The sequence below is a fragment of the Phocoena sinus genome, chromosome 7 (assembly GCF_008692025.1).
Source record: "Phocoena sinus isolate mPhoSin1 chromosome 7, mPhoSin1.pri, whole genome shotgun sequence".
In the NCBI taxonomy this organism is placed as follows: Eukaryota; Metazoa; Chordata; class Mammalia; order Artiodactyla; family Phocoenidae; genus Phocoena; species Phocoena sinus.
The window spans coordinates 21596161-21621921 of record NC_045769.1 but is presented as its reverse complement, the minus strand read 5'-3'; the positions used below and the strand labels follow the sequence as shown (position 1 = coordinate 21621921).

Below are 25761 nucleotides of genomic sequence, written 5' to 3'. Positions count from 1 at the left end.
CATCAAGAGATAATTTACAAAAGGATCAGTTAAGAAATAATACCCACCCTTCAAGAATTCTCAGTGAATATCACTCAGCCATAAAAAGGAACAAAACTGAGTTATCTGTAGTGAGGTGGATGGACCTAGAGACTGTCATACAGAGTGAAGTCAGAAAGAGAAAAACAAATACCGTACACTATCACATATATAAGGAATCTAAAAAAAAAAAAAAGTCATATAGAACCTAGGGGCAAGACGGGAATAAAGACGCAGACCTACTAGAGAATGGACTTGAGGATACAGGGAGGGGGAAGGGTAAGCTGGGACAAAGTGAGAGAGTGGCATGGACATATATATACTACCAAACGTAAGGTAGATAGCTAGTGGGAAGCAGCCGCATAGCACAGGGAGATCAGCTCAGTGCTCTGTGACCACCTAGAGGGGTGGGATAGGGAGGGTGGGAGGGAGGGAGATGCAAGAGGGAAGAGATATGGGGACATATGTATATGTATAACTGATTCACTTTGTTATAAAGCAGAAACTAACACACCATTGTAAAGCAATTATACTCCAATAAAGATGTTAAAAAAAAAATTCTCAGTGAAACAATGAATATTTTCTTGTTGTCCAGCCAAATTATCTATTAAAAATAAAAGAAAATGAGAACGTCCAGTGCTGGGAAGGGTGTGGTGAAAGGGGCTCTTTTGTATTAAGACTGAGAGTTACAAAATTGGTGTTACTTTTTTTCCTCAAAGATAGTGAAAACTATTTGGCGGTATGTATCAGAATATATAAAAATGGGTAAAATCTTTAATCCATGAATTCCAGTTCTAAGAATCTATCCTAAGGAAATAATCTCAAATGCAAAACAGTGAATGCAAATAACGTGCTTTAAAGCATTGATTATAAACACAAAAAGGTGATGAAAAAAGACTTAAATGATATATTAGTGATCAGTATTAAAGCAGACTATATATATTTATTACAGCATATTTTTTTGAAATAGTGTGTATATTCACAATGATATATATATACATAATATACACATATACATACACATAATATATATAATAGTGTATATACATAATATATGTATAGTATACATACATATATATATTTCATCTCAAAAAAAGCAGAAGAAAAATTCAATGAAACAGTATAATAAGGGCTTCCCTGGTGGCGCAGTGGTTGAGAGTCCGCCTGCCGATGCAGGGGGCGCAGGTTCGTGCCCCGGTCCGGGAAGATCCCACATGCCGCGGAGCGGCTGGGCCCGTGAGCCATGGCCGCTGAGCCTGCGCGTCCGGAGCCTGTGCTCCACAATGGGAGAGGCCACAGCAGTGAGAGCCTCACATACCGCAAAAAAAAAAAAAGAAAAAAAAAAAACCAGTATAATAGTGTTTTTTTTTCTCCTATACTTTCCAAATTTTCCACAATGGTCATATACTTCTTTCATCAGAATAGAAACTTTAAAATCTCCAAGAAGGATTATTTTTAAGGGCTTCCTTTGTTAACCTGACTATCTAATTACCTCAATAACAGAAAACTCTAGTTACGGCTATTACTGTAAATTGAATTTATTTTTAAAAGTATTTACTGTGTTCTGGATGGCAATGCACAGACCTTAGCTCATCTGATTTCAATGAATTCTGTTAAACTGAAAAGGCTGTCAATAAATCTGCCAAGTTCCTGTGTATGTCGCAATATTTAGCTGCAAACACTGTTGCTTCTGTGAGGCATTTACTCTGTATTCAGGAGCTCTGCCAGCTTCAAAGAGGAGGAGGACCCGGGAGACAGAGCAAGGACAAGACGATGACCAGGAAGGGGATGCGATGCCCTCGATATTCAGCAGAGACACAGGAGAGAGGAAGGAAGGAAAGAAAGTAGGAAGTTATCATTTGCTTTTAAAACTAACAACCCCCCAAATCTGAAAGTTTCCTATTTTTTTAACCAAAATGCTTCTCATTATAGCGATAACGCTTTTTGTAATTACCCTTCCTCCCTACTTTATCACCAGGGAAACAAATTATAGTTGTTCTTCCTTTATTCGAAAGCTGTCAAGCTGTTTATTTCTGCCTGACCCCGACCGGTCCTTTTCACCTTCACCCCCCTAGTAGGAAGGACTTAAACAGCTGGCCTGTGGTCCATTTACTGACTCTGTGCGGGGGTGTGTGTGTGTTTGGTAGGGGTAGATAAGCCCCCCCACCAAAAAAAAAAGGAAAGAAGGCAGGTGACCCTATCTAATTTCTGTATCAAGTGAACCTCCAGGTAACTAGACTAACGATATTTGTTAGGAAGAAGTCTTGACTACAGAATGCCCTTAGCAGGATGTCTCTGCCCAAAGGAGACTTTGGGACTCAAGACACCCAGCATCTTTGGGGCAGGGCCCCTGGAGAATGCCACATATTCGACAAAACAATGAGAAGTATACAACAGAGCTCTTTCATAATTTGAATGCTTTGCACTGTGTGAGGTAACCCAGCGGACCTGATTGAGACTCATCTAGTGTTCTGAGTCAGAGGTGCAGGCCCTGTGGGGACAGGGGCCCTAGGGAGACATTCTCAGGTCCCAGACCTCTCTCTGCTTCTCCTGAGCCTCTTGGTCATCTGTGCCTTTGAAAGTATTAGTAAAGCTTGATACTGGGTATAATCTGTGACCCATGTGCATCCGATTTGACAGTCTGTGTTCTGCTCACTCCACCTCTCCCCCATCACTTGATTCCTACTTTCTAATTTTTCGATATTTTCATTGTCTACTCCAGACCTTCTCTAAACTATCTCTATCCTTTTTAAGACATGTACCTGGAAACTAAACCACTTCCCTAATCACCCCAAGCACATCTCCAGCATATTATACCCCTGCGAACACAACCCAGAGTCACACTGACCCTTTCAAAAGAGGCACAAGGGACTTCCCTGGTGGCGCAGTGGTTAAGAATCCGCCTGCCACTGCAGGGGACACAGGTTTGAGCTCTGGTCCGAGAAGATCCCACATGCCATGGAGCAACTAAGCCTGTGTGCCACAACTACTGAGCCTGTGCTCTAGAGCCCGCTCGCCACAACTACTGAGCCCACGTGCTGCAACTCCTGAAGCCCGCGCGCCTAGAGCCCGTGCTCCACAACAAAGGGTAGCCCCCGCTCGCCACAACTAAAGAAAGCCTGTGAGCAGCAACAAAGACCCAGCACAGCCAAAAATTAAAAGGCACAAAATGCTTACTCTTTCTGTCACCTGTCAATGACAATAGGGTTCCTGTAATAGTTGGAAGTTATTATTTAGATTCAAGCCTTGTAAAACATTTTCCTTACAATTTCAGCATCTCATTTGCTGTCCACGTTTTAATCCCCTACAATCTTCAGTGGAGCCCCCAGATTCCGCCTCCCCCACTCAAGTGTTTGGAGGTTACGCTGACAAAGCCTCAAGCATGATGTAATGCCGTGGCCTCAAGGCAAAATAATTGCTTAAGTGGAAGCAGTCCTGTAATTGCCTGGAAACTCACCAGTTAACACATGGGTTATAATTACCCCAGTCTTTACTGGCTATTATAGACACACGGATGACCCTTTGCCAAGCCAATTAGGAAGCTGCCTCATGAATCCTAAATTCAGCAGCCATTTCCAGTTTTCAAGACCTTTACCCTGTCAGTCATCTGCCTTTATCCTTATCAACATGGCAGGCTTTAATTAATTCAAACAAAGGCCCTAAAACAAGTCCTCTGCATTTAAAATCCCCGAACGTGAAGGGAAAACAGTGCTGTGGCACCAGTCCATGGTACAGTTAATAAGCTTAGAAACTGCAGTTATTTTTTAAAATTCTGACTAATCTCACATGATACACAACTGTATAGGCATTTTCCAAAAGAAAAAAATCATCAGTAATTGAAAGATGTTTTGCACCCGTAAATGAAAAGGCTAGAAGAGTCTCTCAGTTTCCAAAGAGGATGTCTTCTTCCAGAGTATCACAAAGCAGTGGCTATGGGATGCCCCCCTTAAGGGGGTTGGTTGTGTGTCCTTGTTGTATGAAAAATTAAATTCACACAAGCATTTGAGCCAAGTCTACTGCGTGCCAAACCAAAGGCAAAGCATGGCCTCAAGCCAGATACTAAATATTTTAGGGTTTACAAGACATAAGGTCTCTGTCACAACTACTCAACTTTGTCACTTGTAGTACCAAAGCATCCAGAAAATACACATAAACAAGGGGGGCGTGTCTGTGTTCCAATAAACCTGGATTTGGCCCCTGGGCCACAGCTTGTCTAGACTGTGGAGGAAAATGTGGTGTGGAGGAATCAAAGCCACCTGATTTACTCTCAGAAATGCCCCCATCCCCATTCCCATATTGAGTGCATCTCACTCAAAGTGCGTGAATGAGGTCTGGATCCTTAAAATGCAGACACCCAGGACTACAGCACAATGTTTCTTGGGTTAAAAACCACATTACTGCTCCATAGTTCACAAGCCTTTAAGCACAGAGACTTTTAAGACCATGTCCTCCACATCTCCCTCTGTCAGATGAGAAAACAGGCCCAGAGCAGTTGTGTGGCCTGCCGAAGGTCACACAGCACATTAGCGGGAAAGTTAGGAGACAGTAGTAGAGCTGGGCCTGAACCCCAGGAATCCTTTCTGCTGTACCCCATTCCTCCTTGGACTCTATGAAATAAGTATCTGCTTTCGTGTTGAATACCCACTGCCAGAGCTCCAGGTAACAAGAGTAAAGATGAGCTTTCAAACTTGTTTCTGTGGGAGAGTCATTTTTCCAAATGATACCTCACACAGAATCCCACCATAAAAGATATGTGAAAAGGAACGGTGCCCCTCTCTCTCTGCCAGACCCCACTCAAAGCTTCTGAGGCAACTCGAAGGGATAAGGATCAAGGAAACCAAGTAGTTCAAATGTGATGTGATTTAACATCTACCAACTTCTCAGCACCTCTGGTTTATAGCGTTCTCCCTTACAGCCCTGCCCAAACGCCCAGGGCCCACCACTGCAGTGCCCCCCTCTCCCAACCTCCCCCTCCATAGCCTGTAACTGAAACGTATTATACCTGGAACTCATTCCTCAAAAAAACGAATTTGTGCTGACCTATTTATGACTGGGAAATTAATTTTTGGGAAATTAATTTTTTGCTAAGACATAACTGATCTGTCTCTGATAAGAATTAATGTATTGGGCTTCCCTGGTGGCGCAGTGGTTGAGAATCTGCCTGCCAATGCAGGGGACACGGGTTCGAGCCCGGTCTGGGAAGATCCCACATGCCGCGGAGCAACTGGGCCCGTGAGCCACAGCTACTGAGCCTGCGCGTCTGGAGCCTGTGCTCCGCAACAAGAGAGGCCGCAATAGTGAGAGGCCCGCGCACCGCGATTTAGAGTGGCCCCCGCTTGCCACAACTGGAGAAAGCCCTCACACAGAAACGAAGACCCAACACAGCCATAAATAAATAAATAAATATTTAAAAAAAAAAAAAAAAAAAGAATTAATGTATTATTGCTACCAGATATCAAATTTGAGTTTCAAAGGGGCCTTTAGTAGGTCAACACAGTGTTTTTGAAATTATGTTGGGTGGCTTTTCCAAAGATGCCTGGGGGACGTCCTGAGATGGGGAATCTAGGCTCTTGCCTTTACTTAGAGGAAAGCAGCTTTAATTTGATCAGTTTTCTGGTAGATTTCATTCGGGGTGGGGTCAGAGTTCCAAAAATAACAGAAAAAAGTTTAAAAAGCACACACATACACCAAAGCACGGACCCAGGTCAAGCTCTCAGTCATGATGCCAACATGAAAGCTATTTTAAGGGTGTCAAGAATTGTGAAGCATACAAGATTTGACTAACAAGCTAATACGGTCTGGTCTCCTGTCACAGTTTCATGGGTGCTGGCAAAAGACATGAGACTCCAGGGTCAGAGACAAAGGACTCGGCAATAGCAGATCAGCATTCTTTTTTTTTTTTTTTTTTTTTTTTTAATTTACATTTTGACTGCGTTGGGTCTTCGTTGCTGCGTGCAGGCTTTCTCTAGCTGTGGCAAGCAGGGGCTACTCTTCGTTGTGGTGCGCAGGCTTCTCATTGCAGTGGCTTCTCTTGTTCCGGAGCACGGGCTCTAGGCGTGCAGGCTTCACTAGTTGTGGCGCACAGGCTCAGTAGTTGTGGCTCTGGGCTCTAGGGCACAGACTCGGTAGTTGTGATGCATGGACTTAGTTGCTCCACGGCATGTGGGATCTTCCCAGACCAGGGCTCGAACCCGTGTCCCCTGCATTGGCAGACGGATTCTTAACCACTGTGCCACCAGGGAAGTCCCCAGATCAGCATTCTTCATGCCAGATCCCACACGGGAACGGGAAGAGGGCCAAATGATGCCTGCACGTGCATCGTTTGCACGTGGAACCCTAAACTCAGGGGACCTGACCTTTTAAAATGGGATAGGCCTGCCCGCCCTTTGCTCCAGAGGGAGAACTAGCTACTCGTCCCAAGGCTGCTCACTATAAAAACACCCTTGAAAAGACAGTCCAGACAAAGGGCAGACGGTGCCTCTGCTCACAATGTATGCAGAGATCAAGAGACCCCTGGAGATGTATCTCCCAGCAGGGAGGATGAGGCATGGTATAAGGCCAGGCCTGCTCAGGACTCCCAGGGAATGTGAGCTGCCCAGATTAGAAGTAACCGGGCCAGAGGAGAAGAACAGATCTTGCAAAGGGACAAATAAGCATTTTCTACTTGATTAGTTCAAAAGAACTCCCCACCCCTCTTAGAACAAACTCCAAAACCCTCACTGTGCCTACCGGGCCTTCGTGGTCTGGTCCTTGCCAGTTTGCTCAGGGTCACACAGCACAGCTCCTTCCGTTGCTCTCTCTGCGGCAGCCATGCTGGCCTCCTTGCTGTCCCTGGCACATACCACGCTCATTCCTGCCTCAGAGCCTCCACACTTGCTGTTTCCTCTGCTTGGGATGCCCTTCATAAGGCTTATTTCCCACCTCATTCAGGTCTCTGCTCCCCAGCCCAAAGTCACTTTCTGTCCCTTCATATTATCTTATTTTTCTTCAAAGTGCTTATCACAGCCAAAAGGGAGCAGGTTTTGTTACCCCAAAATACGTATCTTCAGCATAAGGACTATTTTGAGCTAAAGGCAATCAAAACCCAGCCTAAATTTATATTGGAAAGGGGGCCTGTATCCATAATCATTTTTTATCTGGGAAACTTATCTGCATAACAGGGAAACTTTTGTTTTTCAAACATCTCCTCTGCCTTCCCATGAATGGCTTTCCTCCCCTTGGTACCCCTGGACGCCTACCCCTCTTCTTAGCTCAGGACGTTACAGAAGCCTCAATTATGTCTTCACATCTTTATGGGAATCCTGTATATACATAATTAAGTTTGTTTTTCTCCTGTTAATCTGTCTTATATCAATTTAATTATTAGACCAGCCAAAGAACCTAGAAGGAAGGGAAAATTTTTCTGCCCCTACACGACCTACATTATAGTTATTTGTTGTTCGTCTCCCTTCAATAGAATGTAAGCTCCCTGAGGGGAGACTCTTTCAACACTCTACACCCACAGGGTCTACATCTGACCACCAAACCAAGTAAGTATTTTTAATCCTATCAATGGCGTGCCTACAATTAACGGGTTGACTTGTGTCCCCCCAAAGTGTATATGCTGATGTCCGGTGCGTCAGGATGGGACCTTATTGGGAGACAGCGTCTTTAAAGAAGTAACCAAAATCATTAGTAATGATCACTAGGGTGAGCCCTAATCCAATATGACTGGTGACCTTTTAAGAAGAGGATGTTTGCCAGAAGCACAGTGTCAGCTGCCGTGATTGGTTAAAAAAGCAATAGTGCCAACTGCAGTCCACACAATAGAAAACCATCACTCTGAAACATTTCAGTACGTGCCTTTTGCTATATAGTCAAAGGTGCTTTCTATCCCCCAAACATCACTTTAAAGCAGGCAAAAGATACATACCATGTCATGGATTAAAATATGAAGGTGAGGACTGAAGCATCAATGAAACGCTGTGTTTTTGAACATTCAGCAATCAAAAGCCTAGATACGTTTGGACCTGAGTGAGTTCCTCTCAATGACTAAATCTTACCCAGCATTGGCTGAGACGTTCCCTTTAAAGACAAGCACTAGCTAGCTCGGTGCTTTGTGACCACCTAGAGGGGTGGGATAGGGAGAGTGGGAGGGAGGGAGACGCAAGAGGGAAGAGATACGGGAACATATGTCTATGTATAACTGATTCACTTTGTTATAAAGCAGAAATTAACACACCATTGTAAAGCAATTATACTCCGATAAAGATGTTAAAAAAATAATTGCTACGATTTATGTCAAAAAATAAAAATAAAAAAATAAAGACAAGCACAGACAGAGGTGAAAATAAGAGCAAGCAAAGTGGAGAAAAGGATGGATGAAAAAGCAGGTTCGGCTTGTTTCCCCACCTGGGTGCTTTACAAAGCCCGGCCCTCGGCCGGAAGACGAGTCAGGAGCAGGCAAAACAGGAGAGGAAGAAAAGACCTTTCCAAACTAGGGCAGAGGAACAGGCAGAGTGAGTGGTAAGAACGGCAGCCAGTGTTTCAACATCAGCAGAGGCTCTGCCAGCTCGAAGGGGGATTGTTTCTCAAATGCCACCCCTTACCCGCCCTCAGATTGCTAAGCCATCCAGGCACCCCCGGCTAGTTGTCCACATTCGTGTGCAACTCAAGGGTGTTCTTCTTGTGCTTGATGCTGACTGCCAGCTCATGTCAAGGTCCACCCCTTTCAACAATTCAGGCCTTGGGCCCCGCAAAATCCTTTGGGACCAGAAGCAGTCTGGCTCATCCAGTGCCTTGGCCTCCACCCTCAGGGCCCTCATGCAGGACCCTGTCCCTATCCCAGGAAATCTCACACGGCAAGTTTCTGGCAGTGTTTGCAACGTGATGAGGCTGCTCCAATCCCAATTCAGGAAAGACCGAAAATCACAGTGACGACAGGCATGAATACATCTGGAAGCCCCACAGGAAACCACTGAGCTGAGCTGCCCTCTCTGCTCAGAAAACCTCTCCGCTTCCTCAGATTTCACCAACGATGATGAGTTTGGGGTCCCAAGTGCCTCCTTAAATCATTCATACTCTTCACCGAATTCCTCTGGTTTTGAACTAACACCTGCTTCTTTCTAAGTTCCAGTTAAGCTGAGCCTACACAGAGTAAATGGACATTGAATTGGGTGGAAAGATGGGAGAGAAAGTGTTAGTGATGGGATACTTGGAGAGGGCTGGGGCAGGCTGATGAGCCGCCAACAAAGGGGACACAGCCGTAGGGTAACATGAGAAGAACCCTGGGAGGGGGGCCCTCCAGAAGTCAATGGGGGCCCCAGAAAGGCAGGGAGAGGGTTCTGCAGCCTTCTGCCCATCTTGCGGGTGACAGTACATCCTTGGGTAGCTCAGTCCTACACCAGACAGTCCACCGCATCCTGACACATCACCCCTTCCCTCCAGACGTCTGTCTAGAGAAGCAAATGGATGATGGCTTAAAAGCATGGCCTACAGTCATTTCCCAGTAAAAAAGATACGGAAACCTCGCTGACTTCAGATAGACAGATGACAGTCTACGCAGTACAAGACGACAGAGGGCATTTTTAAAAGTATTTTCGCCGACTGTCAAAGCCAGGCTGGAAGAGCAGGCACCCTGACCAGTCCTTGGTCAGAAGGTCTCTCTTCTTACGAGCTGTTGCCATTCCCGCTCATAGCTTTCCTCGGAGTCCTTCTGTGCTGGCGAAGAGACAGGGACCAACGGGTAAAAGCTCACGTCCCTGAGCATGTCCTGTGTTTAACAACAAACTCAATGGCAGGGGGGGTTTATCTCCACCCCTTGTACCTGGTTTCAAAACTTCCTGGTAAATTCGCCAAGGCTGGCAAAAAAAGTAAGAATAAAAATCAGTGCCAAGAGACAAGTACACTCCGCTGCACAATGAAACAAAACGTATCTCTGAGGACTTCCTCCTGCTTGCCCCTCCCTGGGCCTGGGGAAGCAGCACGAGCTCGTGGATCTTCCGGTTCTTGGAGCCACAGCCAGGAGTGACAACATGGGGTACAAACACACACTGCCCGCCTGTGTGTGGCCTCCTAGCGCAAACTGCATCCGTGTAGAAGGAATGAGGTGAACGGTGACTCAGGTCCACTGAACCTGGCTCCAAGTTGTTTATGTTTTTAAGCTTTGTCTGTGCTTACTTTGCTTTTATTAATATTTTAATTTTATTGGAGTATAATTGATTTACAATGTTGTGTTAGTTTCAGGTGTACATCAAAGTGATTCAGTTATACATATACATATATTCATTCGTTTTTAGATTCTTTTCGCATATAGGTTATCACAGAATATTGGGTAGAGTTCCCTGTGCTATACACAGGTCCCCGTCAGTCATCTATCTTATATATAGCAGTGTGTGTGTGTTCCTCCCGAGCTCCTGATTTATTCCCCGCACCCCACATTTCCCCTTTGGTACCCATAAGTTTGTTTTCGATATCCATAAGTCTGCTTCTGCTTTATAAATAAGTTCATTTGTATCTTTTTTTAAATTAGATTCCACACATGAGTGATATCATAAGATAACTTGTCTTTCTCTGCCTGACTTACTTCACTTAGTATGATAATCGCAGGGTCCAGGCTCCAAATTACTTAATAATAACAATGACAACAGCAACGTGGTAAACAAGCTTGGATGTGACTTTACCTCACCTCTTTTCTAATTAAACAGGACGATTATATCAAGAGGGTAGACTCAGTTTGTATTCATAAGCCACCTGACCTGTCTCTCCTACTGCAAAACCATCGAAGGGCGCATCTCCCTCCAGGGCAGTAAACAGCATGTGACAACAGGTACCCAGGAACTGGGTACCTAAATGGAAGGGTGGTTTCATATCAAGAAAAATACGGTCTCCTTCCAGAACACTTCGGCGATTTAAGGACTGAAAAGCCACAGATCTGGGCCCCCATCAGAACCGGGCAGGTGCTGCCATTCCCCCTCAGCATCCACTCAAAACCAAAAAGCTGTACTTATGGAGGACTCCTCGTAAGCCTTCAGAGATTCCCCAGCCGAGCACACGCACACCGTGGAGACCCAGCGCTCCAGTATCCAGGGCTCTAGCGGGCTCTGTATAATTAAGAGCCATTTTCAGTTATTCTAAGATGAGCAAAAGACCAATCAAAGGAAGAGGCGGGGGCAGGGTGGTGGGGAGGGTGGGGAAGAATCGAACAAATACGTCTCTGTTAATTACCATGTGAATTCACAGGCAGCTGGAGGGAAGGCGAGCTTCAGAGAAAGAGCCTGATCTACTAGATGAATCTTATAATGCTCAAAAGATAAACACCAACTGACTGCTTCATGCACATTCTGCCGTTCAGTCCATTTGGCAGGATTCCTCAAAGTGTGCTCCAGTCCTCCTAAACTAACTCTCATTTTCTCTCTCTTAATCTCTTTTTCTCTCTCTTCCTCCCTCCCTCCTTCTTCCCAGCCCTTCCCCTTTCTCCAACATACCCACACTAAAACAAGACAGATTAGAAAGACCTAAGGAAACTGCCACCACAAAGTGTGCTGTGAAATAATTATTTTATACGAAGTATATGTATACAGAAGCAATGCACACATATAGTCTAAAATTGCTTTCAAACAGTACAGAAGACCATAAAGTTAAAAGAAAGTGAAAGTATCCCTTTCTCCATCCACTTCTACTCCCCAGTGGTCACCAAGGCTAAAAAAAGTTCATAGGTAACCTTCCTATGAAGAAATCTTATTGCTGTATATTAGCATACCTATGCTTTTATACAAATGGGATCTCTTTCTACACAAATGGGATAATATTATACATGCCCACTTAGCAATAGATCATAACTATCTTTCCAAGCCAGCATCTATAAATCCTACCCTGTTACTTTTTAACCAGTACCTTCATCAAATATTTTTATTTCCAGACTTTTACTTTTCAAAACACTACTGCAGAGAAGGCATATCTTTGTTTAACTGTGTGAGAATATCCATAGGATGGACTGCAAACACTGGAACTGCCGGATGAGTTGATATAACTTAGACTCAATATTTAAGCTACTCCAGGGACTTCCCTGGTGGTCCAGTGGCTAAGACTCCGCGCTCCCAATGCAGGGAGCCCGGGTTTGATCCCTGATCAGGGAACTAGAGGCCACATGCCACAACTAACACGCGGCACAGCCAAATAAATAAATATTTTAAATATATATAGTTGAGCTGCTCAACCTTCAAAGAATTTCAAACCAGTGAATGGGGCCAAAACAACTGTTGCGAAAGCAAAGGGGCTATTTTGATCACAAGGGATACCACTCTGAGGCCACCACTTCCCCTGGGCTCTCTTGGGTCTCAGCCAAGAGGAAAATGCACAACTGTAGTGAATGCTGCCACAGTCTGGGCAGAGATTCCTCAAAGCTCAATAGCCTCGTCAGCTTCTATGCCTTCCGTCCAGCTTTATATATTAAATACTAAATCAAGAAAATGAATGTGCCTTCAACTGGAGAGGTGTAGCTGTCCATGGGCAACAGAGATGATGTCATTATTGGACTGGGGAAATAGTCAAGAGATTCCAAGGGAGAAAATGGGATAGTAGGGCTTGCCGGGCCTTGGCAATGCATTAAATTCTACTGCAGTAATCTACACAGATTATTTCACTCGGACTGAAATGTCTAGAGATCCCTATCTTCCACTGCTAATCTGCTGGCTCTGTGCGGGTAACTGCCTAGCCCCTTCAATTTGAGCCTTTATTCGAAATATCTCCCTTGGTCTCAGTCGCAGATTCCTCTAATATTACACGGTTCTGGATTTCCCTTGATTCCATAATTCTGCTGCCTGCCCTCCCGAATCCCTGCCTGTGTCCAGTTCCTGAAGCTACAGTTCACCTGGGGGTGATGTTCAGAAACCTCTATCTACCACCGTCAAGGGGCAGGGTGTCCTAACCAAATCACAGGAATAGCTTTACACTGGAGATGAAAGCACCAGGTTATCACATCTGGAGGCCAATAGCAGTTAACACTGTATATGTAACATACTTGGAGCAGCATTGGGTACACAGTAAGTGTTCCATAGATGGCAGTCGCCATTCATCTCTGATCCCTCTTTCCCAGTCACCTTCTAGTGTGGTCACTAGTTTCCTTTACATATTTCATTATAGGGGAGAGGCTGGACGGACTGGTCAAGTTTATGGCCCATCAAATGGTTATGTGCATTTGGGTTTATACGGCAGTCTCTTGCAAATTTGATTAGCATTAGTAAAATCCACTATGATGGTTCATTTTATGTTCCAACTTGGCTGGGCCACAGTGCCCAGATATTTGGTCAGTCATTATTCTGGATGTTTCTGTGAAGGTGTTTTGTGGATGAGATTAATATTTAAATGAGTACACTCCAAGTAAAGCAGATTACTCTCTATAATGCGGGTGGGCCCTACCTAATCACTCGAAGGCTCTAATAAAACAAAGATTGGCCTCCTCTCTGCAGGAAGGAATTCTGCCTTTGGACTTGAATTGCAACTATTCCCTAAGTCTCCACCCTGCTGGCCTCCCCCATCAGATTCTGAATTCACCAAGCCTCCACAATTGTGTAAGCCAATTCCTTTAAAAAAATGTAAATAGACAGATGACAGATAGATAGATAGGGATGGCAGAATGATAGAGATAGATAAGATAGAGAAATAGAGAGAGATAGATATAGGTATAAGTATAGAGATAAAGAGCTATAGAGATAGATACACACACACAGCCCAGCCTGTTGGATCTGTTTCTCTAATACACTCCCTAAGTTCAAGTAGCTCTATGTGCCCTGAGAAAATCAAGTTCAGAGACCTGTAAAGCCGATTACTAGATCTGGGACAGAAGTGACACACCCATAGTATCACAAGCCTGTGAGCTTTGCATGAACAACCAACCAGGCTCCCTCACGCACATGCCCATTGTGTTGACCTAAGATAGTTGTGAAACTGAAAGTGGGTCCTTACTTTGATGAAACCAGAAATTCTAACTTAATGGCAATAGAAATCAGTTCGTCCTCCTATTGAGTTGAGAGGCAGGGGATGTAGGAAGAACAGAAAAGAGTTTTCTACATTGTTGACCCTAAATTAACATCAAGACTAAAAAATATTAGACTCTCAGGGATACAGAGAACTGAAAACACTCATTTCAGACCAAGCCTGCCTAATTGAACATTAGACACATTGTTTTTAATAAAATTAACCAATAAATAGATACATCAGGCAGAATCTGAACTTTTGTTGAAACAAATCCTGTATATAAAATAGCACAGACACATTTGAAAAATCAATCACACACTGTTGTTTTCTAAAGAAGGAAATAAGTTGGAAAGTGCCTTTTTTTTTCCTATAGAGTTCTTTTACCACATGATTATTCCTGCTCACATTTAAAATAAAGGACAAAGAAAATCATTCAGCTATCTGCCCTAAATCCTCAGATCCTTCTAGCTTTCCTTCTCCACCCCAAAGGCAAGGCATTGAACCCTGAATCAGAAGCCCATTTCTGGACACTACCAAGAAGAAGAAACCTCTTCGGGTCTCTCTCTCACTGTCTTTTTAATAAATAACTCATCGACATCAAAAGACTGCTGTGGAAATCCAGGCAATGCATGGAGGAGGCACCCTGACTCTATGACAGGCAGGCATTTCTGATGATCTCACTTGTTCTAGAAAAAGCCAAAGCCATCACTGAGGTAGGTCACTGGAGGCTTAACTTGGTATTAATCCCTGTGTTTCAAATTTACAACTAGTCAACCGTAACTTAAAAAAAATACAACTCTTGAAGCAGCTTTATGGTTTCTGCTTCTTCTCAGGCCCAACTGGTTTATGCAAGTTGCAAAAAAAAAAACTAATGGAGAGATAGAATTCCTTATCAGTGAATTATCCTGCATATGCGCGCCAATAAACACGTGGTCTGCCTTCCGGAAATCCACCATCACAAGCACAATAACTCAGAAAACCCAGAGGTTCAGCAACCTGTTACTGCAACAGTGAAGTTCTAGTAATGGAAAGAGATGGCCAGCTCCCTGCCCTTCTCCTACAGGCACGGCAGCTTCCTGGAGGTCCCCAATGCGTTGTACACCCTCTCTGTCACTGACCTGTCAGTACTCCCAAGGTGTACTATCTACCATCTTTCTGGGGCTCCAGGGGAAGAGGGCCAATGAGGACAGAACCTAAAAAGCAGTGAAAGAACCAGGGCTTGGCCATTACATTTTAGTATATGGATGCTTGGAAAAAACAGAATAGAATTCAGGTACAAAGAGCTCCCCCAGTCTTCTGACCTATTTCCCTTCCATGGACAGGCAGCTCAGAGGGAGGCTCTGTTGAGATATCAGCCTCTTCCGGGTTTCAATCCCTAATGCTGATATTCAGTGGTGGTGACTAGCCCACAATTTCAACTGTCTCTACTCTACATAGATGTGAGAACTGATCGATATGAAGTCATCAGCTGTTTTATTGATCAGTTTAGAGGTTAAGAAAGGTGATCTTAATAACAAGTGCTGGTGAGGATGTGGATAAATTAGAACTCTCATGCCTTGATGCTGGGAATGTAAAATAGTGCAGACACTGTGGGAAACAGTATGGTGGTTCCTCAAAAAATTAAACATAGAATTACCATATGATCCAGCAATGCCACTTCTGGATATATACCCAAAAGAATTTAAATCAGGGACTCAAACAAATATTTGTACACCCACGTTCATAGCAGCATGGCTCACACAGGCCAAAAGTTGGAAGCAACCCAAGTGCCTGGTGACAGAAGAATGAATAAACAAAATGTGGTTTACACATACAATAGAATATTATTCAGCTTTAAAAAGGAAGGAAATTCTAACACATGCTACAACATGGATGAAGCTTGAGGACATTTTGCTAAGTGAAGTGAGCCAGTCACAAAAAGACAAATATCGGGCTTCCCTGGTGGCGCAGTGGTTGAGAGTCCGCCTGCCGACGCAGGGGACGCGGGTTCGTGCCCCGGTCCGGGAAGATCCCACATGACACGGAGCAGCTGGGCCCGTGAGCCATGGCCGCTGAGCCTGCGCGTCCGGAGCCTGTGCTCCACAACGGGAGAGGCCGCAGCAGTGGGAGGCCCGCGTACCGCAAAAAAAAAAAAAAAAAAAAAAAAGACAAATATCGTGTGATTCCATTAATATGCAGTACCTAAAGTAGTCTAATTCACAGACAGAAAGTAGAAGGGTGGTTTCCAGGGACTGGGGGAAGGGGTTATAGGGAGTTACCGTTTAATGGGTATGGAGTTTTAGTTTGGGAAGATGAAAAGTCCTGGAGCTGGATGGTGGTGATGACTGCCCGACAATGTGAATGTACTTAATGCCACTGAACTGACACCACAACATGGTTAAAATGCCAAATTTTGTTATTTATATTTTACCACGATTTTTAAAAAAAGGTGATCATATATCCCAGCTTGTCTAGGGCAGCCCCAATTTATATCTTTGGTCTGGCATACTCCATATTAGCACCCCCCTTTCTTCTTAGTTAAGACCTTGTGACTGTGTCCCAAACTGGACAATAAATAGTATGATCTCCCCGAGTTTAAATGACTATTCAGTGTCATCTTAGGACACGGCAGAGGTATGACTCTCACCTCCAACTGTCTAATTCCAAAAGGCATGTTTTTCAGCACCTCACATGCTACTGAATATCTAATGATTTTCCCCTTGCCTGCATCATTTTCTAGTATTTGTTGTCTCAACTCTGTTGGCTTACACAGAGCTTTGATGTGCTACCTACTCGGTAAGAAACGTGGATTACCTTAATGTTAATATCCAAAAATACTCAGATATTTTTTTAAAGTTGGGGGTGGGCAAAGAATAGAAAAGAACTTCACAGACAGACAAACAATGTTTTCCGGTGGAGTCCAATAGATTTTTGTACCCAGAATGGTGCCCAAGGCGTTAAAAATTCCCAAGCAGCGTCACCTGGAGGATGTTACATGCACTGCCCAATACAGGTTGATACTAAATAGATACTAAAGTCGTCCACTCGGTGATTCAGTTGGTGCAGGGTGAGTAATGGTTGACAGATACACAGACCAGATCGGCTGCTCGGCAGGAAGTTAACACCCATTTGGTAACTTTGTCTTTGACCAAAAAGATTCCACTGAAACTCTTTCTAAGCTCAATAGAGACACGGGGGCAGCGTTTCCCATCATACAGGCTTCCAGGTCATACAGACTGAACTACGATCCCAATTCCCCCACTCCAACACCCTGGACAGATGACCAAAAGCCTCTGATCTTATGTGTCAAACTCCCTCTTTCACAGGGGTACTGTGAGGCTTCAGTTCTTGCCTGGAACACACGCACTAAGCAGCAGGTTACTGCTTAGAACCCAACATAATCCTCTGTAAGTATTATTACCTAGAACAGAGGGTAAGACGGCTTGACTCTCAGATCCTAATGAGTGTTTTCATTCTCTCCCCCTCTAACCCAAACAGTCACTAGCGAAGTCAAATAAAGAATGGTTGCATTCAACAATCCGGATCATCTGGACCCCAAACAAAAAGGCCTTCTGAGAAGCCCAGAATGATCTAGAGAATTGCTTCAATTTTCCACTGTTATTTTGCTCCTTCACGCTTGGCGTAAAACTTGCAGTTCTATCGCCAACTATGGCCAGCGTTCACCCACTTACAGAGAAGTCAGATGGCCTGACCAGAGTGAGCCTTGTCCAGCGAGTGGAGACTTGCTAAGACGGAGCCGTGCAGAGCCCAACCGGAACATCCCACCTCCAAGCGCTGCAGAGCGATGTGGCTGGTACTCACCCTCTCTCCCGCCGCCTCACATCCTCCAAGCAAACATTCCAGTTAACTCTGTTTTACCCTTTCTTTTAGTACCAGGGATATGACAGGCTAAGCCTATAATCCAGACATTGCAAACAAACCCCTGGGAACTTCGGCTGCTATCTTAAACATTGTATAGGAACTGTTTACAATGCCTGGCAACACTACGCCAGCAGGGAGTCCTGACACACAGGAAGAGCAAACAAATTGTAAACCAGGGACATTTTATGTTTTTGCCTCTATAGTTTTAAAAAATAATAACATGCAGCTGTTCCCAGGGGTCCAGCAGAGGGAGGTTTTCAGGTTTTCACAGGATGGCTTGAGCCACACAAGCATCTGGTGTTCACGTGGTTCCTGCCAGTGTATAAATACTGCTTTGCTCAGTGACAGGCACTCATCATCAGAATGACAAACATTTCCGAGCACGCAATTACTTAATAGCTTTAAAAATAAGCCTAGAATTTCTATCACCGATTATGTCAGACAAACATCACCTATTTTGAACCACCATGGTCCTTAAAAGTGTTTATGAAAACAATTTGATTTTCAGCGCTTACATTCTTAATTTTATTTACTTTTTATTTTTGGCTGCGTTGGGTCTTCGTTTCTGCGGGCGGGCTTTCTCTAGTTGCAGCCAGCGGGGGGCTACTCTTCGCTGTGGTGCGCAGGCTTCTCATCGCTGTGGCCTCTCCTGTTGCAGAGCACGGGCTCTAGGCACGCGGGCTTCAGGATTTGTGGCTCGTGGGCTCTAGAGCACTGGTTCAGTAGTTGTGGCTCACCGGCTTAGTTGCTCCGCGGCAAGTGGGATCTCCCTGGACCAGGGCTCGAACCCGTGTCCCCTGCATTGGCAGGTGGATTCTTAACCACTGTGCCACCAGGGAAGCCCAGTACTTACATTCTTAATCAAAAATGTAAAAGCCTTCTTTAACAGAGTAAAAATCTTGAAGCCATGCACGAACTCCCAAAAGAACTATTACTGAACCTTCAGAAGGGGCACCAAATAACACGTCAGAGAACACTGAACAAAGAGACGAAGGGATGGGGCTTCCCTGGTGGCGCAGTGGTTGGGAGTCCGCCTACCGATGCAGGGGACGCGGGTTCGTGCCCCGGTCCAGGAAGATCCCACATGCCGCGGAGCGGCTGGGCCCGTGAGCCATGGCCGCTGAGCCTGCGCGTCCAGAGCCTGTGCTCCACAACGGGAGAGGCCACAACAGTGAGAGGCCCACGTACAGCTAAAAAAAAAAAAAAAACTGAAACCCTGGGTTGCAGTCTTAACCAGCTGTACTCACTGTGTAAATGCATAATTTGGGAAAAGTGTATTATGACTGGGACCACTTCCTGAACTGCAATCACGATCCCCAAACCAAACATAGTTCTTATTCCACTGATGTGAGAGTCCCTTTCATATCATTGGTTTCAAAAAGTCACAGAAATAGGCTTTGGACAGATTCTGTTCGTGCATTTTGAAAGCTACATGGGATCACAGACAATATCTAGTCCCCTCTAACAATTTCAATCGTGGTGCTTATTATATATTTTGTCTCTGGATTCATAAAGCCCAGATTCAAATCCTGACTCCATACCTTCAACTGTGTGGCCTTGGACAAGTTGCTTCAAATAGAAATAATAACGGCACCCACCTCACAGTTGTTCTGTAGAGGACTTAATTAATCTATGTCAAGTGGTTGAACAGTGCTTGTCACTGTTTTCACTATTATCTTGGAGGACAAGATCGTTCAGTGTGATTAGAATTATTTATACAAAATAAGTAAATAAGGTACAGTGATATTTCATTAACCATTATTAAGCTCCCTAGAACAGAGTGTTATATGAAGTACAGCTACATTGATGAAAATGAACATAAGGATAATGATGTAGTGACATGATTTTGAGGTTGTTTACTATTTCTTCGGTACGCAGGCCTCTCACTGTTGTGGCCTCTCCCGTTGCGGAGCACAGGCTCCGGACACGCAGGCTCAGCGGCCATGGCTCACGGGCCCAGCCGCTCCGTGGCATGTGGGATCTTCCCGGACCGGGGCACATACCCGCGTCCCCTGCATCGGCAGGCGGACGGACTCTCAACCACTGCGCCACCAGGGAAGCCCAATGTTTACTATTTCTTAAACATAAAGTATTTTACAAAGTCAAAGACGAGAGCAAAATTTTTTCACTACTTGGAGATCTGTAAATGCATCAGTTATTCTGCTGACAGTCTTCAAGCTTTTGAAGGCTTGTGTAAATAAAAGTGGATTATATTAGAATTAAATAATGTTATTGTTTTATTTTCTGACACTGCAAGTAATTTTAAGTTCATGCCTTTGCTTCATTATTTGCTCTCCTATATGTCTTCTTTTCTGATTTTTTTTCCAATTTGGGACAACACAGCGAATGTAGCTTTAACTATATTTGCAGCCCTTCCTCCACCAGCTCCAGATTCAGAAAGGGAATGTAGGCGGTGCACACACCGTTTTGAAATTACTTTTCATTTTTCATAGAATTCCAAATATGGACGTTCCTGGGTCTTTCATGCTATTGCTACTCAAGAAAAAACATAATGTTCAGTTTTCCTTAAGCCTTGCTTGAGCTTCTAAATTGTATCATGCAAAAATATCTAGGGTTTCTTGTTCCTTAGTAGGTGGAATTTGTTTTTCCCTCAAAACTAAAATCCTCCGTTTTATTAAAATTTGTACCAATTTTACCCTGCATGAAAAAGAAAATAAGCAATATGAATGTTCAAACTTAAAACAACCCCAGCTTCCCCCTTCTACCTTTTAAATCAATGATGAGTTCATTTTTCAATCATACTGAACAAAATAACAATAATATTAAGTAGTAGTAGTCCTTACTGTAAATGTTCCTTATATATCAGTAGCCCATAAACGTATTTTGTTTAGCTGACACACTTTTTTAATGTGAGCTATCATTTAAAAATCTGGACATTTTATATGTAAGTTTGGATTTTTAGCTTCTCTTAAAAATCCAAAGTTCTGGCAATTCCATCCTCAGCGTGGCAAACAGCTATCTGGAGCTTAGCAGCTGCTTCTCTTAAACACTGGATGAACTCCCAATGCTAGTGAGTTTTGCACCCTGAAGTGTTTTTCCTAGGTTCCCCCAAGAACGAAGCACTGTGACAATTCCAACATTTTAAATACACACATACTCTTTTTTTTTTTTTTTTTTTTTTCCAGTACGCAGTCCTCTCACTGTTGTGGCCTCTCCCGTTGCGGGGCACAGGCTCCGGACGCGCACGCTCAGCAGCCATGACTCACGGGCCCAGCCGCTCTGCGGCATGTGGGATCCTCCCGGACTGGGGCACGAACCCGCGTCCCCTGCATTGGCAGAAGGACCCCCAACCACTGCGCCACCAGGGAAGCCCCACACATACTCTTTGATCCAGCAATTCTACTCCTGAAAAAATAATGTCAGGGCATGCAAGTATATATGGATACCCACTGTAGCATTGCTTCTGCTCCTAATAGCAAAAAACCTGAATCAACCTAAATATGAATAGGGACTGGCTGAATAAATGATAGTGAATTCATGCAAGAGAATACAACAGAGCCCCCAAAACCACTAAGGTAAATCTACACATGTTGAAGTGAAAATATGTCCAAAATATATTATTAAGTGGAAAAAGAGCAGGGTACAGAATGATATGTAATGTATGATCCAATCTGTGGGAAAACGAATAGATATATTAATATATGCTTTTATATGCATTTCAAATTTTTGGAAGAAAATATAAGAAACATTTTTTAACCATGTATATATATTATGTACGTATGTATACATACATACCTTAAAATATATATTGTATATATACCTTGTGTATGTATATGTTTTTTTTTTTACATCTGATAAAAAAAGGAAGCACCATGAACAGTGACATTTCACATCACTTCATGTAATATCATCATCATCACATCTTCATGTTATTGGCCTGACGGCCTGTCCTGGTTGCAGAGTTCCTCTAGAGTTCAACTTGACTTCATTTCTTAGGCAAGGAGAAGAAAAAGCCTTCGGGGCGGGATGAATTGGGAGATTGGGATTGACATATATACACTAATATGTATAAAATAGATAGCTAATAAGAACCTGCTGTACAAAAAAATAAAATAAAATTCCAAAAAATAAATCTCTGGGGATGGGGTCCAGGAAACTTATTTTCAAAGTAATTCTTATATACGCTCAAGTTTGAGAATCACTGTTATAAAAAGTTCCCCAAAATGGGACCTGTAGCCATTTAAAGTAGAGGTAAAGTGTAAGACAGAGAGACATGATCCGTGCCGCTGAGAAGTTTGCCAGTCAAACTACGTACAGAACATTTCTACATCTGGAACTCACTCATTGTACACTACTCCATTAAATATGAATGTGAGGTGCTGTATATATACATGTTACACAACATTAAATGGCCTAGATGACAAAGTAGTTGTGTACTCGTATTCAAATCAAGGAGAGGTTTTTTCCAACATATTGAGGAAAATATAGGAGAAAAGACATTGCTTCTGTACCAGAATAATAGAGGATTGAATTTCAGCTAAGAAGAAAAAAAAAAGAAAAAGAAAAAACCTTCTGGAAGGCCCTTCACACAGGTCCAAGAGGAGCACAGAAATGACACGGTGGCTGCTTTGGAAGCCATGCTTATTTAGAGCTCTTTGCAGCTCACGGTGCCTCCTCTACTGCGTTTTCAAAAGTAAAGACAAACAGGGCAGAGAGACAGGAGCTCCTCCAGAGACAGCTGCCAGGCTCAGGGCAAACACCCTTCAAGCCCCTTTCACATCTGGCCTGAGGCCCTGCGGAGACAGAGAAACGTGTGCTATATATATGTATATCACTTCCCTATTGCTGTCACAGCTTTGCACAGAGTGGAGAAAGAAAAGGAAGAAAAGAGAAGAACTAGTTCCATTCTCACCAGCAGAAACCCTAACTGGTCAGCCCAATACAGCAAGGTAAGGATTAGAGCTTCCCATTAAAGGGAAAACAAGGTCATGCAAGAATTCCTGTCCATATGCTCAGGAAGGGCAGCCAGGATGGCTATTCCTGGCTTGAGCAGCCTTTATGATGTCCTTTAAATGTTACCAGTGGAGGAGGGGATAGCAGGGGGGAAGCCAGGGGTAGCGCAGTGCATGGCCACTAATATGCTATGCTTCTGAGTTAAGCGCTGTGATGGATATCTAGCAGGAGTTGTCCCTACTCGCACTCCACACCCAAGAAAGGATGCTCATCAAAGCCACTGCAGGACTCTCCAGCCTACTCTTCCCCCAGGCCTCAAGAATCAGAGGTAACTGTCATTCCCGCCTCTCAGCCCACCTCCAACCCCCCAAAGGCATCCCAAGTCACACCAGAATAAAAGGACCGGGACACATGACTCTTCTAAAGTTATCAGCTCCTGCTAACGCATGTTTTCGGGGGAAAAACAGTTAACAATTCCCCCGCAATAACCCTGCTCCCATACATACACACTCTGGTGCTTTTCTTCATAGCCTAAGCCTGAGATTTTAAATGTCTCTGTTCTTTTCAATTACTATATGATACAAAGGAAAACATAAAGTCATATCTAATATAGGCATCTACTCAGAACTAACAGATGAACACAGAAGTTAGAAAACTTAGGTTGTATTACTTGGAAAACGATACACATAATATTATATTGTATTATGACAGTACTATAATACTACGTTTGGAATAAAGGAGGAAATAAAATATCATCCCTTTTGCTGTTTTCTCTTCATTTATGAAGTTGTCTCCTTTTCAATATTCTGGTGTTCTCATATCAATGACTGATTAAAAGTCCATTGAGAGTGGTTTCAAGCCTTATCACAAAAGTCACCTCAAATATGGCAGATACGCTGTTTGATCCATAGCACAATTTAAGAAGATACAAACAGAAAAAAAAAACAATTCAGGCCCCATTAATTCAGAAGTAGTGATGATGCAAAGTACCTCTCAACCTTCAGTCTGAATCTTTAATGGTGGCTTGCTAAACAGTTGGGAAGATTAGAGATGGACTGGTTAATCCATTAAGACCATAAAGTATTTTCATGATCTGAACAGCACTGCCTTGCTGTTTCCCTACTGCTGTAATTTGTATCATTAAAGTAACAATTAGAAATCAGTCTTATCTGTGTATTAAACAGGTGTACCAAGACCAGCTAAAATTAGCAACTAGATGCTGCTAAAAGACCTGCCCTACATGTCACACATCTCATCCTTAATTCTTTTCTCTATTCTAAGCTGGTCTTCTCCGTTACTGCTGTTTTTCACTGGACATTATCACCTGTACACAGCAAGATCTCAAAAGGTGCTTACCTCTGAATCTTTGGCCTGTTGATTACGAACAACGATCAAATTGTAGAGGATCCTGTCATCGTCTGCCTCTGTGTGGGACACATCGTGAGGCACACTCCACAGATTCTTTTCATCATCCCTCGCCAGCGTGGCTCCGAAGGAAGAATATGGATTATCGCTATGGGATAAAAGAGGGGGTATAAGGGCTTTGTAATATATATTAAATATGATATATACATCATATGTAGCTAATATATAATATAAATAAAAATGTATATAACATAACATATATATATTCCTAACAAAAGAATCTGAATTGTCTTTAATAATTAAGTATAACACAATAGAACAACAAAGAAATCACTTTAAAAACAACAGAGGGACTTCCCTGGTGGCGTAGTGGTTGAGAATCCGCCTGCCAATGCAGGGGACACAGGTTCAAGCCCTGGTCCAGGAAGATCCCACATGCCGTGGAGTAACTAAGCCCGTGCGCCACAACTCCTGAAGCCTACGCGCCTAGAGCTCGTGCTCCGCAACAAGAGAAGCCACCGCAGTGAGAAGCCCATGTACCGCAATGAAGAGTAGCCCCCCGCTCGCCGCAACTAGAGAAAGCCCACGCACGGCAATGAAGACCCAAAGCAGCCAAAAATAAATAAATAAATAATAAAAACAACAGAGGACAGATACAACAGGATACCTGGGCAGAGGTAATTTTACTATGTTAAGCATGAAATTTAGCACAGAGTACCCCAGCAGCTAAGAAAAAAAAAAAAAGAAAAAAAGAAATCCAATGGGGAATAGAATTCTCATGATTAAAAGAAGAAAACAATTAACATGAAGAGATGAAATTTTTACTGGCTCTGAATTCAAGGAAATGCAGTTAATGTAGAGTGCAATGGTATGGACTACCTGTCAAATTCCCTACAACAAGAAAACTAAGTAATAAATATGCACATCCAAATACTTTCAATAAACAATATGGGATGTTGCGTAAGGATTTCAGGAGCCCCATGTTGTATATTTGTCTCACGGTTTACCCTCTATGAGGCAGTATCCATGCTCGGGCTTATGAGGAGCTGAGTGGCAGAGCATCATCGCTAGGACATGCTTATACGCAGACCTGGTAAACTTCGTGGGACTGGTCAGGTAGGATCATGCAGGTGTTATCCCCGTCATCTAATAATATGCATGAGGCACTGACCCCATGTTAATCACAGGGCTCAATAAAATTGTGAGCAACACGGACATGGTCCCTATCCTTGGACCTCACTAGAGGGAAACACAGTAATGAATGATCACGTGACTATATAATTAAAAACTGTGATAAGTTCTATAAAGGAGGAGTTCAGGGAGCTGTGAGAGCTAGCGAGGGTAGCAACAGGTAGGCATTGTGGAAAAGGGGTGCTTGAGCTTTAAGCTGAAAGACAAGAACAGAGTTCCAAACAAAGGAAATGGCATGTTCAAAGGCCCTGGGGTGGGAGGAAGCAGGATGTATGCATGAGAAGAAGGAGGATGTTGGCTAGTGAGTGAAAAAGAAGCTGAGGAGGCCGTTGGGGCCAGATAGCCCTGGCTTTGTAGGCCGTGTTTTCTAACGTTCTTCAGAAATGTGGTCTCTATTCCTAAGAACGAGGTAAGATGCGGAAGGGTTTTAAGCAGGACTGTGATGTGACATGAACA

At 43.6% G+C, this 25761-nt stretch overlaps 1 protein-coding gene across 12 annotated transcripts in view; it reads right to left on the bottom strand.

Moving 5' to 3' along the window:
- The window catches only part of MREG (melanoregulin), a 122139-nt gene that overhangs the window by 19370 nt on the left and 77008 nt on the right, over nt 1-25761 (bottom strand). For all 12 annotated transcript variants that reach the window (XR_004350761.1, XM_032637802.1, XM_032637798.1 and 9 more), the window contains one exon: nt 24106-24262. Coding sequence is in view for 11 of the 12 variants with exons in the window: in XM_032637802.1 (XP_032493693.1) it covers nt 24106-24262 (157 nt within the window). In the remaining variant the exon portion in view is untranslated. The remainder of the gene's footprint in view (nt 1-24105; nt 24263-25761) is intronic.